Source organism: Vulpes vulpes, chromosome 2 (genome assembly GCF_048418805.1).
Source record: "Vulpes vulpes isolate BD-2025 chromosome 2, VulVul3, whole genome shotgun sequence".
Classification (NCBI taxonomy): Eukaryota; Metazoa; Chordata; class Mammalia; order Carnivora; family Canidae; genus Vulpes; species Vulpes vulpes.
The window spans coordinates 95,638,516-95,655,385 of record NC_132781.1 but is presented as its reverse complement, the minus strand read 5'-3'; the positions used below and the strand labels follow the sequence as shown (position 1 = coordinate 95,655,385).

The window sequence follows — 16,870 nt, the reverse complement described above, 5'->3', positions numbered from 1 at the left end:
AGACACCCTGAAACCAATAAATAAAACAAAAGAGGTTATTCAAAATACATTAATAACTTAAAATTATATGGACTAAATGTTTCAATTTAAGAAAAAGAAAATGATAAACTATTTAATTCAACTATATCTTATTTATAGGAATTATATCAAAAACATATAGAAAGTACAAAAGCATAAAAATATAAATTTATATGCTAAGCAAATACTAACCAAAGGAAAGCTTGCATAATTTCCATTAATACCAACAATTCATTCATAAACTAAGAGCATTACTAGAAGTAGGTCAACACATTATGATAAAAGTTTCAATACACACAGAAGAATATCAGTTCTAAAATAATATGCAACTAATAACACAGTTTCAGTGAACATAAAGCAAAAATTACATAAATACAATTAGAAATAGAAAAACCTACCAATATAGTAGAATGTTTTTAATATACCTTTCCCATTAATAAGACAACTCAGGTACCATATAATAATATAGCCCAAACGAAATGCAAAAAGTGTTCTTAAAACGCATAGATCAAAAGAAATCCCCTCAAAATATTCCCACCAAATATTCCACATCCAAAAATATCTGTAGCCCTCCACCCTCATGGATTTATCACCTCATTACTCTCTTACCAAAAATTCCAAGCTCTTAATATGCCTGAAAGGTAAAGAAATATGATTGTTTCTATTTACATTAGGAAAAGTAACACAGATTCTACAACAAAGAAACCTAATAAATTCCAGTTACTTTAACAAAATAAAAGTTTATTTTTTTATTCTCATTATAATCCAATCGAAGGTTTCCTTCCATATGATTCAGGGACTCAGGTAGCTTCTACTTAGTAATTCCAGTTAAGTCCACAGAAACTTAAATCTGTTAGTGGATCTTCTGCATCCAACCAGAATTTGTGGGAAGAGAAAGAGTAGAGTTTAAATTTTTATGGACCAAACTTGGAGGTGGCATGAAAACTTCTACAGGATTTAGTCATATGACCAGACATAATTGCAAGGGAGGCTGAAAATTATCATCCAATAGTGTGCCCAGGAGGTAAATAAAATGGTTTTAAGATACACATAGCAGTGTCTTTCACAATACCACACCATCCTTCTTAAGTATAGAGCAAATGTTTCTATTTCACTCCATAAACATTTTCTTTTCTTTTTTTTTTTAAGATTTTATTTATTTATTCATGAGACACACAAAGACAGGCAGAGACATAGGCAGAAGGAGAAGCAGATTCCCTGCAGGGAGCCAGCCCCGTGTGGGACTAGATCCCAGGACTCTGGGATCACGCCCCGAGCCGAAGGCAGATGCTCAATCACTGAGCCACCCAGGCATCTCTCTATAAACATTTTCTATCTGTAATATCATTTGTATGATATGATTATATAATTCCTTTCTTAACCTCTTGTGCTCTTTTCCACTCTATGTCCTTGATACTTTCAGAGAGAGTGATGCAGTAAGAGAACAACTAAATACAAATTATTACCTTTTTTTATATTAAGGAATGATCTCCATATAGTAAAAATCTCATTTTAGTGAACAGCTTTGAGTTTTGACAAGTACATACAGTTGTTCAGTCTGTACCACAATCAAGATACAGAATAATTCCATTGACCATCCTTTCCCCAAAAAATTCCCCTTTGTGTTTGTGGTCAACTTTTACCCCAACTCCCCTCCTCATAACTACTGATATATTTTCTGTTAAAAACTAGCATACCAATTTTTAGCAGCTTTATTCATAATTGCCAAAAACTAGAAATAACCCAAATGTCTTTCTACTGGGCAATAAACAAAACTATTATTTTTCAATGCTAAATTAGGCCATTTATGAGCACATAATAAGGGTTCTAAAATGTGGTATATGAGCAAGTTATATCATATTAAGCTATAGTCTTAGTTCTACACTACTTTTTAGAACTAAAGTTTGCTATTTTGTTGTCGTTTTCGGATTTCAAAGAACTATCAGTTCTCTTCAAGGAGACAATGGAAAGAGAAGAGAGCTGATGTCTGTTTGGCGAATGTGTGAGATTGAAATATCTATTAGGTCAAAAAAAGATTGTGAGAAGATTACTCCAGATGAGACAGTCAGTCGTTGGCGCTAAGCAATTTCAGCTGTGTCCTAGATTCCAAAAGCAAAGTCAATACTGAGTATAGTGCTTCTTCAAAACCTCACGAAGGTCTTATTGATGGCTGGGCTCTCACAATGAATATCCATTTCCCAGTCATTAGGCAAAAGTTTCAACCAATACATTCTTAGTAAAATAGGCCAGTTTTAAAGACAATATTACGTGTGAACCATTCAGACTTTCAACATGCCTAGACATAAACCTAAAACTACTTGGTTTTAAAGAAATGCTTGTTACATGCTATCTCTCTCACCTTATATTTATTCTATTTTTTTCATTGAGATGTAATTGACATACATTATATTAGTTTCATGTGTATAACAATGATTTTATATATTATAAAATGTTTGTATATATATTTGTGTATATATTTGTATATATGTATTTGTATACATTAAAAAATGATCACCACAATAAATCTAGTTGCCATCTGTCACCACACACAATTACAATTATTTTTCTTGTGATCAGAAGTTTTAGGATTTACTCTCTTAGCCATTTTCAAATACACAATACAGTATTATCAACTGTAGTCACCATGCTATACATTATATCTCCAGGACTTATAACTGGAAGTTTATACGCCACCCTTAAATTTAATGTTTTATTTTGAGTTTTACCTAATATTTAATTGTTTCATGTGTAACTCTTTTATAATTAGGTTCTGATTTTTTTTCTCTAATTGTTATAGAACATTCCCAATTTCAAAAGACATGAACAGAAATCTCACAGAGGGAGACACAGACAATGCCAACAAGCACATAAGAAAATGCTCCGCATCACTGGCCGTCAGGGAAATACACGTCAAAACCACAATGAGATCCCACCTCACACCAGGGAATGGGGAAAATTAAGGCAGGAAACCACAAATGTTGGAGAGGATATGGATAAAGGGGAACCCTCCTGCACTGTTGGTGGGAATGTGAACTGGTGCAGCCACTCTGGAAAACTGTGTGGAGATTCCTCAAAGAGTTAAAAATAGATCTGCCCTATGACCCAGCAATTGCACTGCTGGGGATTTACCCCAAAGATTCAGATGCAATGAAACGCCGGGACACCTGCACCCCGATGTTTCTAGCAGCAATGGCCACAATAGCCAAACTGTGGAAGGAGCCTCGGTGTCGCTCGAAAGATGAATGGATAAAGAGGCTGTGGTCTATGTATACAATGGAATATTACTCAGCCATTAGAAACGACAAATACCCACCATTTGCTTCGATGTGGATGGAACTGGAGGGTATTATGCTGAGTGAAGTAAGTCCATTGGAGAAGGACAAACATTATATGGTCTCATTCATTTGGGGAATATAAAAAATAATGACAGAGAATAAAGGGGAAAGGAGAAAAAAATGAGTGGGAAATATCAGAAAGGGAGACAGAACATGAGAGACTCCTAACTCTGGGAAACGAACTAGGGGGTGAGGGAAGGGGAGGTGGGCGGGGGGTGGGGGTGACTGGGTGAATGGCACTGAGGGGGGCACTTGATGGAATGAGCACTGGGTGTTATTCTATATGTTGGCAAATTGAACACCAATAAAAAATAAATTTACAAAAAAAAAGAACATTTCCAATTTAATTCTCCACAACGTACTTAGAGAAATCTACACTATACCACTGACAATGAAAAGCTTGATACCTATGTGTTGTAAAAGCTTTGACAAGACCTATGTCTAATCTGTTGACAGGATCCTAGGAAGGTGATTTGCCAGAAATATAAGGGAAAAAATCACCAAAATCCAGAGAAATGCGGCTGATGCATGCTGGAGGTTTCTCAACCATGTTTGAGAACCATCAGAAAAAAAAAAAAAAAAAAGAGAACCATCAGAATGGTACGGGGGATCAGTTTTACATTCTAAAAGGAGTGTCCACAACAGAAGGAAAGTGTGAAAAAGATAAAGGTCATTATCACCCATTGCAGTAGACTGAAGCCTGAGACACCCACACAGAGGCATCTGGCCCAGGTATGAGCAGCTGGGTTAGCCTGGCATCAGAGCAGGATTAGTGAACCACTGGTATAGTTCTAGGCTTCAGATTCTTAGGGAGTCCCCCAGGCAAGCATTTCAGAAGTGCGACGACCCAGATAATCAAGTGCAACAAGAAGATTCATGATAGTCACATCTCAGGCACCACCTATTCCACTTCACACAGAGGAAGAACGTTACAGAGGCTCGGTTCCAGTGACCCCTGGAGGAGCATGAACTGAACTGCAGAGTGCCAGCGTCAGCCTTAGGGGATTCTTAGGCTCAAAACCTTGTGGCCAGGAGAAATAGGTGTTAGTACAATAATATTCCATCACTATTTAGTATTCAGCAAAAAGCAGACAGTTCATTCATGTATTTACTTTGACTAAATACATGGTAAATAGCTCTCAGAGAATGTCTTCCAACACCAGTTTGGACTTTTCCTCACATCTAAAAGAAATTCAAATTTTAAATGGGATAGCATCCAGAGTTAATTTTCCACTGTCACTTCTTATATTCTTATTTCAACTTCTATAATGCACTGAAAACTAATGGCATTTTAATAGTAAAAAAAATGAGTCACAGGTAATCAATTCTATTTTGTCAGGTTGAAAACACATTTGTCGAGAGCATACAATGAACAGTAAAGGTTAACACACTATTTTGAACTCTTTTCGAAATCAACTGCAATGACTCAGGGTTTCTCCACAGATAAAACAGCAGATGTTTTTCTACCAAGGTTAACTTTCTCTTGGAATTTACTGGGTAAAACCACACAAGTAAATATAAGCGGAATTTTCTTATTTTCTTATATTCGGAATTTATTCGGAATTTATTCGGAATATATTCAGAATTTTCTTATTATTAATTCTCTTATTGGACCAAGACTTTGGAAATAAAAATGGAATGTCTCATATCATCAGAAGAATTTGAAATCTACTCTAAATTGCATCCATGTTCTAAAAATAGTATTTGGAAACATGGATCAACTGAATGATTCTTTTTTTATTGGTTAGAATCTTCAGAAAAACATTTTGAGGAAATAATAAACCACAGTGGTTGATGACAGTCCTTTGAAGTCAGTTAATCTGAGTTCAAATCCCACCTCTAAATCCTACCTTAAACTGGGGTATGTCTTCTTTAGCAATCAGCTTCTTTTCTGTTTCACCTTCCCCCCTAGCAAGGAGACAACACCAATACCTCCCTGCAACTGAGCGGGTTGACCAATGTTTGTGGACTGCAGCTCCTCCAGCTGTGAAAGTGAGCTGTTGATCCTGGTCTCACAGCCTTATTGTAAGAACTGATGAAACTTGCTAAACACATTAAATGTGAGGAACTATATAGATCTCCTGATTAGGGGGTGCCTGGGTGCCTCAGTCAACCATTGCCTTCTGCTCAGATCATGATCTCTGGGTCCTGGGATGAAGTGGAGCTCTGCTCAGCAAGGATTCTGCTTCTCCCTCTCCCTCTGTTCCTCCACTAGCTTGTACTCTCCTTCTCTCAAATAAATAAATAAAATCTTTAATAAATACACAAATAAATATTCTCATTAGGTTGCTTTGTATTATTCGTGGACCACGGTGGTGTACGAATAATCCATACGGATTAGCAAGTAATTAAATAAATATATCATTAACATAATTTGTCAGGAGAATTATCTAGTCAATTGTCAAACAGGGTCTCCGGCTTTTAGGCAAATTAGAAAATCACATTTGGAAATGGCCTGATTTACCCTCTCTTTGCCTTTGTGTCACTGAGTGGGTTCATTATGGAGATAAATGGCCACCAGGCATGACCACACAAACCCATTTTACCTCATGACCTGGTCAAATCTGAATGCAGGTGGGCATGTGAGATAAAAATGCAGCTGAACCTCAGCACTATTCTTACTTCATCAGTTTTCAGCTCGGGGTTTCTTCCAGAAGAGAGTTTATTTTTTATTGCTTCACCTCGGTCTCTCAAACCCTAGAGTATAACATTTCTAGAGATTTCTGCACAGCAATGAGGATTTTTCCACACAAAAACAATGTCTCAGACTTTTGCCATTGTTCTGACATATTCCTTATGTCTTTTTCTCCTTCAGACCCCAATGCTAAACTCCAAGGGTAGCTTATTTAAACTTGTTTTCACATCATACAGTCATACAGGAAAGTTTAATACAGTTGCAATATCTCTGAAATCTCCTTTTGTTAATGTCCTCCAAGTGATAGCATTCACTATTATCCCTTTTTTTTACAGTTGTTAAGGATTAGAAGTTATTCTTTTTTATTTTTTTGAAGACTTTATTCATTTATTCATAAGAGACAGAGAGAGAGAGAGAGAGAGAGAGAGAGGCAGGGACACAGGCAGAGGGAGAAGCAGGCTCCATGCAGGGAGCCTGATGTGGGACTCGATCCCGGGTCTCCAGGATCACGCCCTGGGGGGAAGGCAGGCACCAAACCCCTGAGCCACCCAGGGATCCACCTATTCTTTTTTTTAAAACAGAAGATTTATTTGAGAGAGACAGAGTAAGAGCATGGGTCAGGGGAGAGGCAGAGGAAGAAGCAGACGCCCTGCTGAGCAGGGAGCCCAATGCCAGGTTTGATCCCAGGACTCCAGGATCATGACCTGAGCCGAAGGCAGACACTAAAGTGACTGAGCCCACAGGTGCCCAAGGAAGTTATTCTTAAAGAGAATTTTAAGGTAATAACCAGTAACCTTACTATGGACCTCAGAATTCACAGCACTCAGGAGCTGGAAGCTTCTTGACATTTAAATATATTTAAGTGTCTCTGCCTGGGCATACTGTCAACTTTGGAATTTGTATAAGGCAGGTGTAATAACATACATAAAGACAGAACACTTTTAAATTTCTATAATGAAATATCTAATATATACAAATAGTAGTATGCAGGCTAACTTCTTTCACTTGGTGGTAAGTAATTAAGTTTCCTCCATATTTTTTCATGACACAATAGCTCATTTCTTCTTAGCACTGAATCATACTCCATTGTCTGGATTTACCAGTTTATTTGTCCAGCTTGTTAATCCTGAAGGGCATCTTGGTTGCTTCCAAGTTCTGGCAATTGTGAGAAAAGTTTCTATATACATTCATGTGCAGGGATTTGTTGGGATATACCTTTTTAACTCATTTAGGTAACTGCCAAAGAGCACAATTACTGATGATAGGGTAATAGAATGTTTAGTTTTCCACCAGTATTTGGTCTGTTAGCATTCTGGATTTGGGCCACTCTAGGAGGTCTACAGTGGTATCTCATTGTTGTTTTCATTTGTAATTCCCTAATGATGTATGATGTTCATCATCTTTTCACACACTTACTTATCTTCTGTCCATCTTTTATTCTGGAGTTGGGACAAATAGAGATGTACCATGGTTCAATTTTACTCTAGGTGGATAACAAATCGTGGTATGGGAGCAGAGAGGCAAGAACAGAAGTAGGTGGACCACCTGGGAAGAGTGTACAATAGTTCATGCAAGAGATTTATGATGACCTGGACTGGGAAAGAAACGATGGTGAAGCTGCCAGATTCACTATAAATTTTAAAGTTATGGGCTCATAAGATTTGCCAAAAGATTGTATCTGGAGAATGAGGAACAAGAAAGTGTAAGGAAGATTCCTCCTCCCCATCATCATCATCATCATCACTACTATTATATTTATTGTGTGTCAGGCAGTATGCTAGGTTCAGTTCTTCACATGCATTTTCCCTTCCTGTTCCTCACAATAACCCTTGAAGTATTAGTATGATATCTGTTTTATAGGTGAGGAAACAGGCTCAAAGAAGCTAAGCAACCCAGTTAATAAGGAGAAAAGTCAAGTTTTAAATTAAGTCCTGCCACTAAAGCCCAAGCTCCTCCCTCTGTGACCCTGACTCTCATCCTGTTACCATGTCTATGGTGTCAGGCTCATCCTTCACTCAAGCAGTACTTGCTCAGCCTTCCCCGTTACGCTGAGTAATCATAGGAAATCATTTTGTTTCTTATTTCAGTTTTTAATAAGTCATTTTATGCAAGAGTCTTGTGATATAGTTGAGCATCATAGTTTTCATTGCAATTTCTTATTTATCCATTTATCTTGCTTAGGAAGAGGTTTTTATTCACACTCATTAGGTGCCAGCCTATTTGGAAAAGCTCCCTATGTTGTACTGGCCAAGATACAGTCTTAAATTGGTAATATGAACAATATGAACTGGTGTTGTATTTCAGTTTGTCCTCTTTTTTTTATGATGCCGAGAAAGAGAAAAGCAGTCCCTGGCATCCACAAGTTGGCCTGGCACTCTCACGTAGGACTTGGTGTACTTCTGGGTGCAGGGGCACCTATGTAGCTCAATCATTTAAGAGTCTGCTTTCAGCTCAGGTCATGATCCTGGGTCCTGGGATTAAGCCCTGCTTCAGGCACCCTGCCCAGTGGGGAGCCTGCTTCTCCCTCTCCCTCTGCCCCTTCCCCCCACTTGCGCTCACACGATCTCTCTCTCTGCCTCAAATAAATAAATAAAATCTTTTTTTTTAATGATGTTCTATGGCCGTGATGGATCAAGATAAAAACAAGATCACCATGTGTGTCTAACACAACAAAACATGAACATTGGCAAAGCCACATTAAGGACCAAAGATCCCTATCCCAACTAGTATGAGTAAATACCTTACCCTAGTCTGAACTTCTGGGTAAGATTATTTAAGACATTTCTTATGGGATGAACTGTGACCCATCAAGATTCATATGTTGAAGCCCTAAACCCCAGTATATCAGAAGTAACTATTTTTGGAGGTAAGATCTCTAAAGAGATAAGTTAAAATTAGGTCACCTAACTCAATATGATAAAGTCATTATAAGAGAATATTAGAGTAGAGAGACAGAGGGAAGACCATGTGAAGACGAAAAGAGAAGATGGCCATCTACAAGGCATGGAGAGAGGCCTCAGAAGAAACCAACCCAAACAACATCTTGCTCTTAGACTTCTAGCCTCTAGAATTGTGAAGATATAAATCCTGTTTTTAAGCCACCCAATTGGTGATAATTTGTTATAGCAGCCTGTGGTATAATAGGAAATATATTTGGTCTTCATCCTGGTTTCTGACACAGAACTAAAATTCTAGTGGTCCCCTAAGTGACAGTGTGTCTTGCCATTCATAGCAAGACACACTTTGGAGCACACTTGAGGTTATGCTAATGGGATGACTTAAGATGGGGTCCTTACATAGGCTTAGGATGGAGCTGGTCACTAGAAAGACCAAGTGATTATAGGGTTGGAATTTCAGCCCCAGCCACCAACTACTGGGAAAGGTAGGAGAATGGCAGGCAGGAGGTTAAACCTAAAAGGCTCAAGAACTCTTCAGCAACAAGATTTGATGAGCTTCTTTTGTGGTTCATGCTTTTTGTGTAGACAGGAGCTCCTGCTCTTGAGACCCTTCCAGAACTCACTCTCTGTACCTCTTCACTTGGATGTCCACCTGTATACTTTATGATAAACTGATAAAGTAAGTAAATGTTCTCCTGAGTTTTGTGCGCTATGATAGCAGGTTAGCAAACCATAGGAGGAAGCTGAGGGAAACCGATTTATAGTCAGTCATTCAGAAATACAGGTGACAATTTGAATGGCATCTGAAGTGGAGTCAGCTTTGTGGGACTGAGCTCTTAATATGAAGTATCTGATGCTGTTTCCATAAGGATGGTGTGAGAATGAAGTTAAATCTGTAGGATACCCAGTTGGTGTCCAATGAGAATTGGAGAATTGCTTGGTGGTGTTGGCAAATGTTAGTCATAGACATCTCCCTCTTTACACCAACACCCTCTCCCTGACAGCAGCAGATCTAAAATAAAGCTCTGCTTTCTTAAACCATCCCCAAATCCTTAGGACAGCCCCAAATGCTATAAGTCCTTCCTTACTACTTCTTACTGAGACACCACACTGTCCCCAAAGTGTGTGTCCCTGCCTCCATCTAAAGATGTGTATCTTGGTCGACTTTGGTTGAATAGCATTGACAGTGTCTTGAGTTCATTGAGAGGTTTCCTTTGTTACATACTCTTGGATGTTTATAATTATCAGTTTCACTGAAGTACCAAATATTTTCCCACCCAAATGATTCCAGTGCAAATCAAGGGGACACACAGTTTAAAGGCACACCCCACCATCTTACACCCCATCTAACAAAAGACAGGGCTCTTGCATCTTGAAAAGACCCTCAACACTCTTGGTCAGGCCTCCCTGCACTATTGAGCAAGATGCCAGGTACTTCATACAACTGATTTTGTTTAATAAATGCTTTTATCCGCCAGGTGAACAGACATTAGCTTCCTCGATTTTAAGTAAAGGCTACACTGATGAAACCAATGCTAAGCCAGAATTTCAGTTCAGTTCTAGCTCCATCCAACTGCAGGGATTTCTATAAGACTTTGGTAACTTAAAGCATCCTATCCAAAGGACACTTCCAAATTTAGGGAAGTCACCCACTTATTAGGGATGATTTCCATCCTCAGGTTGCTCCAGACTGCACTGAAGAAAAAGCAAAGGGAATGGAAAAGACAGTATATGTGGTCACTGTTAACAAAAAAGTTCCTTTCCCCCTTCTTTTCCTATGCATGGGTGTGTATACTACTTACAAAGGCACCATGTTGGGTGAAAGAAAAACAGATATAATGCATTGATATGTAAACCACTTTCATAGATTAGATATTTTATAGATTAGACTCGCTATTAGAAGCTTCCATAAAATGAGCATTCAGTAAAAATTTTTGAAAGAATGAATAAAACGTTTTACATTTTCCTCCTCTATCCTCACAAAAATCCTCTGAGGTAAGGAAAGGAAAAGTGGCCCCAGGAGTGATTTTTTTCTGATCAAGAGATGTTATCTTTTAATTTAGTAAGAGTAAGGAATCATTTCTAAAATTTTTGCTTCAAAGACAACGGCATTTATTTTTCCCATTTTACAGTATAGCTTCTTTCATATCAAACAGACATAAAATTTATCATTTTATAATGTAGTGCTCTTTTCTTTGATCAGCTTACTTCTGAGCTTCCCAGAAAGGATTAATAGAATGATACTTGGGATATAATAAATGACATCAATTATCTGATTAAAAAGCCATGAATTTTCTATCAAAATGAATTTCAGTATGCATGCTTATATATTTATGAAGTACAAAATAATAGTGGTTTAATAATAAATCATTTTATAGGATTACCGAGGTTTTCATCAGAAAACCTTCAGAATTACAATGGTGGATAAATATCGGTCTGATTGCTATTTGCTGGTTCCTCAGAGCACATCATATCTTGCAAATAATTAGAGACTGAGTAAGCCCTCCAACCAGACCACTTGCCCACATGGTTTGCTCATGACTCAGGTCAACATCTCAAGCTAGAAGGAGAGTCCACCTATTTTTGAGAATACCTGAATATGCGGTGGGCCTGATTCCAAAAATCGTGATTAGAATTTCAGATTTGAGAGGAACAAACACAGAATAAGTCACTGAAGTTCCCTCAGATATTTTTCAGGCATGAGTTCAAGCATAGGCGGGTTCTCTCACAGAGTGAGCAAGTCCTGACTGACACCAGAGAAAACTCACTCCCTAGCAGCCTGACAGTCACTTCAGCTTCCAAATATGAGTAAATCACTCCCAGTCTTACACGGAGAAAATTATAATTGATAGAATTTCATGTTCTGAGATCTGATAAGTAAAGATTTTTATTTTTATGGAGAGCTTTGATATTTCTAGATGGATTCTGAAGTACTGTTATTTTTTTTCTTAAATTTGCTACTTTAAATGGAGTCAGTTTCTAACAGGTCCCTGAGCCACTAGATAGCAGGTTTCTGCCTCACTCTGTCCCTTCTGTCGGCAGAGGTCCGACTGCATATTAATCTCATCATGGGGCACGTGGTGGGCTCAGTGGGAGAGCATCTACCTTTGGCTTGGGTCGTGATCCTCTCATAAGTAAATAAATAAAATCTCCTTTGAAAAAAATCTAGCCACATTGAGAATGGTATTAGAAAAATCATCTCTGGTTTGACCAAGTTCCCCTATATCTACTCAAAACATCATGATTTATAACATGATTTCATAGGATTATTGAATTTGTAGTCTATAAATAAATTAGTGCATGCTTTCTAAGATTAAAATAGTCTATAAAGGGAGACTATGACTAAGGAAATCATGTTTTAGACTGAAATTTTCAATTTAAAAAAATATAAAGGAACTAGAGATTTCTGATACAATAATTGGGCCTGTGCAAAATAGGCCTGTAAGTTCCAGAATTCTGGGGTAAGGAGTGGGAAAAATGGACAAAGGTGGTCAAAGAGTACAAACTTCTGGTTAAAAATAGAGAAGTCCTAGAGATGTAATGCACAGCATTATCATAGTTAATAATACTGCATCTGAAATTTGAAAATTGATAAGGATAGGTCTTAAAAGTTCTCATCACAAGAAAAAAATTTGTAACCATGTGTGGCGATGGATGGTAACTAGACTTACTGTAGCAAACATTTCACTATACATACAAATATTGAATCATCATGTTGTAATCCTGAAACTAATACAATGTTATATACCAGTTATATCTCAAAAAAATTGTACCATTCTGAACACCAGTTTCTCATGGATGGTCCGTATACGAGGGCATGCATACACACACATCTTTCTCTATCTCTCCCTCTCTCCTCTTCCCTCTTGGCTCCCAGAGAAAACAAGCAGAATTAATTAGCAATAGGTTCAAAGATCTGTTCAAATAAATTTACAACTTGTTAGAAAGCTCAGTAAAGGGGATTATTCTCACATTGGCCATGTAAAATCTGGAAAACAGCAAAAGTTCTCAAAGAAATGAATACTAAAAAGTAGGGAAGTATAGTTCTTAAAAGTCAGATTATTCACTTTTGTGAAGACTTTTCTACACTCTCCAGGTCCTGTATATTCTCTGGGTTCTGTGAGGCATAAGTAGTTACAGTGAAGTAGGGAATGACATGGTGATGTGGACATTTGAGACTAAGAAGGTGACAAAATCTTAAATCCCGAAGCTTGACCAAAGCCAACTGGCAACTGGGTCACTGAGCACAGCAGAGCCTTGCTATGGATTCCAGTGAGCCAGGGAGCAGAGGTGTCCCCAGAGCAGCAGGCACGGATCCGCACTGTTAGGTCACTTTCAAGGATAGCTGGCATGGAGAGAGCTTGAGTGACAGTGTGGGCTTCTGGATGTAGGTCCTTTCTTATCAGATAATAACACCGAGTGAAGAGTCCAAGAAGTGTCCTGGAGAGAATCTCCCATACACATTTGAAGGGGTGTTTCAGCTGATACGTTTTAGTCCCTCTGAAATGAGAAGTGTCAAGAAAATTAAAAGAGAAGCTCTGAAGTGAGACACTCAGTAGAGAAGAATAGTATCAAGGAATTTCAGCTTCTGCTGGCTCAGAAGAGTGGAACTGTTCTTTTTTTTTTTTTTTTCTATTTTAAGTAGGTCATTCTGTTTGATATAAACTCTTTGAGATATATATATCTTTAAAATTCCCACAAGTACAAAAGAAAAATTCTCTAAACATCCAAATTGACCCAAAGGTTACATAGCTCTCAGAAAAGAAAAAGTGTGTGTTTCTTATCTATTATTGAATTGGATGTGTTGTTTTCCCATCTTATCTTCCTGGGGTAAATATCAAGTTAAAGGATAATATCAAGTTATATTCATGAAATCTGATTTTCCTCGTGTCAAGGCAACTCCCTGAATGAAGAGGCTTGGATTCTTTCAGGCCTGAAAAATCCTCCCTCATGTTTTTTTTTAAATTAATATGTCATCTGCATATACCAAATACACCAACTGAATTAAAAGAGTCGTAAATGTATCTTGGTACTAGAACAATTCATTCTAGCCAATAAATTAAAGATTTTGAGGCCAATGCTCCAGGAAAATAAGCATCTGATGTTTTATAAGGAATTTCCAATAAGTACTTGTGACTTTTCACAAAATAGTATTACACACACACACACAGTTCAGTTATTTGAAATTTTGACAATAATTAAAGTTACAGGGTCCCCTAAACCATTTATTACCAAACCCTGTGTATCCAGGTTAACAGTGTTTTTTTTCACTTACAATGAATGTCCGGCTTGGGTCGGACATTCACTGACTTTTAAATAAGAGTAAAAATAAAAATGTTTTTCCTGTGCTTACAGTGGCATAAAAGAACACAGAAAAATATCACCTCTTTAAAAGCACTTCCCTCACACTTTTGACTTCTCATACTAGTATCTGCCCCCAAAGATGACATTCTGTCTTCCTTTACTTTAAATTGTTTGCCATCACAATGTCCATCAAAAGCAAGTTTATTCCCAAGACAGATGCAAAGCATAGCTTTTCCATAGTGTTTTCAAGGGCAATGAGTCATTTGTCCATCAGTCAAAATCTACATAGTCATATTCACAAAGCAACGGGAACTGTTTTTTGGAGTCTCTGGATAGCCAGAGTTACTTTCAACATAGCAGGATCGATCGATCATCAATTTACCAAGCCATAGAAAGACTTTTACTACCTATTTTGCTCCCTTGTTAAAGTCCCTTGGATTGTCACCACCTCAGGGAAAGTGGGAGAGCTTTCTCACCAAAAGCGTAGCATCAGCAAAGCCATCCAGCAGCGTATCTTGCCCTTTTAAAAATCTCAGACCCCTCTAGGAATCCAAGAAAATTTCTTGGACAAAAAATTTCTCCAGAAATAAATACACGTGGGAATGATCACAAACATGTGTTTCAGGCATTCCCACATTTCCAAGTTCAGTCATGGATCCTAGGTTTTAAAAGGCTTGCCCATGGCTTTTGAAAAGGGTTCAGTTGCCCAGGGAGGTTATTGTTTGGTAGTTCTGTGCTACCCGTGTCTACATTGTGGCTTAAGATGGTGACCAGTGGACAGAAAACATTCAACTCTAGGGGCACCTGGGAGGCTCAGTAGTTAAAGATCTACCCTCAGCTAAGGTCCTGATCCCAAGGTCCTGGGATCAAGCCCCGCATTGGGCTCCCTGCTTAGTGGGGAACCTGCTTCTGTCTCTGCTTCTCTGCCCTGTCCCTTGCTCATGCTCTCTCTCTCAAATAATTAACTAAACAAGAAAAAAAAAGAAACCATTTGACTAAGAAAAGAAAAAAAAGAAAACATTTGACTCTATTAACTGCTATCCAACAATGGCTGGAGTTTTATTTCCTCCCTACACTATATTCCATTTCTCCCCCTAATTAAAGACCACCCTTGAGTTAGTCCCTTTCTCCCTCTAAACACAACCTCTATTTTTAGAAACGTTTTCTCCCTTTCAGAAGACTCTTAGCATCTGTTTTAGCCACATGTTACTGCCTAGGCTACACACAAAGAAACTCGCTCTCCAACACTCCAGACATCTCTCTATCACTGCATCCCCAACCCTTTCTTTTGTCGGAAATTTTTCTTATTCCATATTAAATGCCGGTTAAACACACAAATTGGCTCCCTCACCATATGCCTCACATTCTTCAGTTTCCCTGGTACATTTAGAAAGCATCAGAGTCACTGCCAGGCTCTCTGTCAATGTCCCTTCGGGTTACAGGCCTATCTCTTGGCATCAACAATGAGAATGAGAATTCTCTGGGCTAATCTATACATTACGTCTACCCTCCAACTCATGTTGAACTCCCTTCTATCCCTCTTTTTAATTTGTATTTTATTTAATTAATTAGTAATTTATATTGTCTGGCTGACTAATCTGAAGAGACCATATTCTTAATGAACCAGTAGCTTTTTTTTTTTTTTTTTTTTTTACACAAAGGTCTACTCTTACTAGGTCAGAGGCCAGAAGAACCTAATCTCCTAGGAGTTGGTAATGGTAATTGCCAATCTCTCTGTAGAGAGAGAGACAAACTAGTTGAAATACATCCCCTTGGGGCACCTGGGTGTCAGTGGTTGAGCATCTGCCTTTGGCTCAGGTCGTGATCCTGGAGCCCCAGGATCAAGTCCCACATTGGGCTTCCCACAGGGGATCTCCCCTGCTTTTCCCTCTGCCAATGTCTCTGCCTCTGTCTCTGTGTCTCTCATGAATAAACAAAATCTTAAAAAAAAAAAAGAAAGAAATACATCTACTTTACTACTGTGCAGTTTCTATGGGTTGTCAATGAACCAACTAAGAAAAGAAGAAATAATTTATTAATATATTCATTCATTCAAGAAATATTTACATGACTCCAGACTGTTATCAATCCAGAAGTATGGAAGGAAAAGAGACAAACAATGCTTCTCCTCCATCAAGTTACATTCTTGTTGAAGGATGACAAAAAGTAAACAGAGGATTGAACACGATAACTTCAGATAATGAAAAATAGTATTAAAAAAAATCTGGGTGACATGATGTACACTGGGATCAAAGTTACCCTTAGGTTTGAGAGCAAAGAAGACCTTTCTTGGGAGGAGATACATTTGAGTGGAACCTGATTAAGCAGCCAGTCATGCAAAAATCAGGGAGCAGAGGTTTCTAGGCAGTAGGAATAGCAACTGTAAGGCCGTAAGGTGGGTATGTAGCAGGCAGTTTATCTAGAAACAGAAAGATGTCTGTGTGATTGGAACCAAGTAAGCAAATGGGAAAGTGTCATGAGATAAGGCTGGTGAGAAAGGGCTCATTCCTTCCAGCTCCATGTCACAAGCAAGGGAGTTCAAATTTTAAATATAAGAAAACCAATGGGAAGTTAAGCAGAGGGTGAAATAATCCTATTTACATTTCTGGATTACTCCAGTTGTTATCTGCAAATAGAATGTAATGGGCTAAGAGTAGAAGCAGGAAATGAGAGAAAACCAA

The 16,870-nt window shown here is 38.1% G+C and overlaps 1 protein-coding gene across 4 annotated transcripts in view; it reads right to left on the bottom strand.

Annotated features, from left to right (window-relative positions):
* Positions 1-10,973: 10,973 nt before the first annotated feature.
* Positions 10,974-16,870, bottom strand: part of LOC112931128 (uncharacterized) — a 139,876-nt gene continuing 133,979 nt past the window's right edge. For all 4 annotated transcript variants that reach the window (XR_011999939.1, XR_011999940.1, XM_072749331.1 and 1 more), the window contains one exon: positions 10,974-13,385. Coding sequence is in view for 1 of the 4 variants with exons in the window: in XM_072749332.1 (XP_072605433.1) it covers positions 13,377-13,385 (9 nt within the window). In the remaining 3 variants the exon portion in view is untranslated. The remainder of the gene's footprint in view (positions 13,386-16,870) is intronic.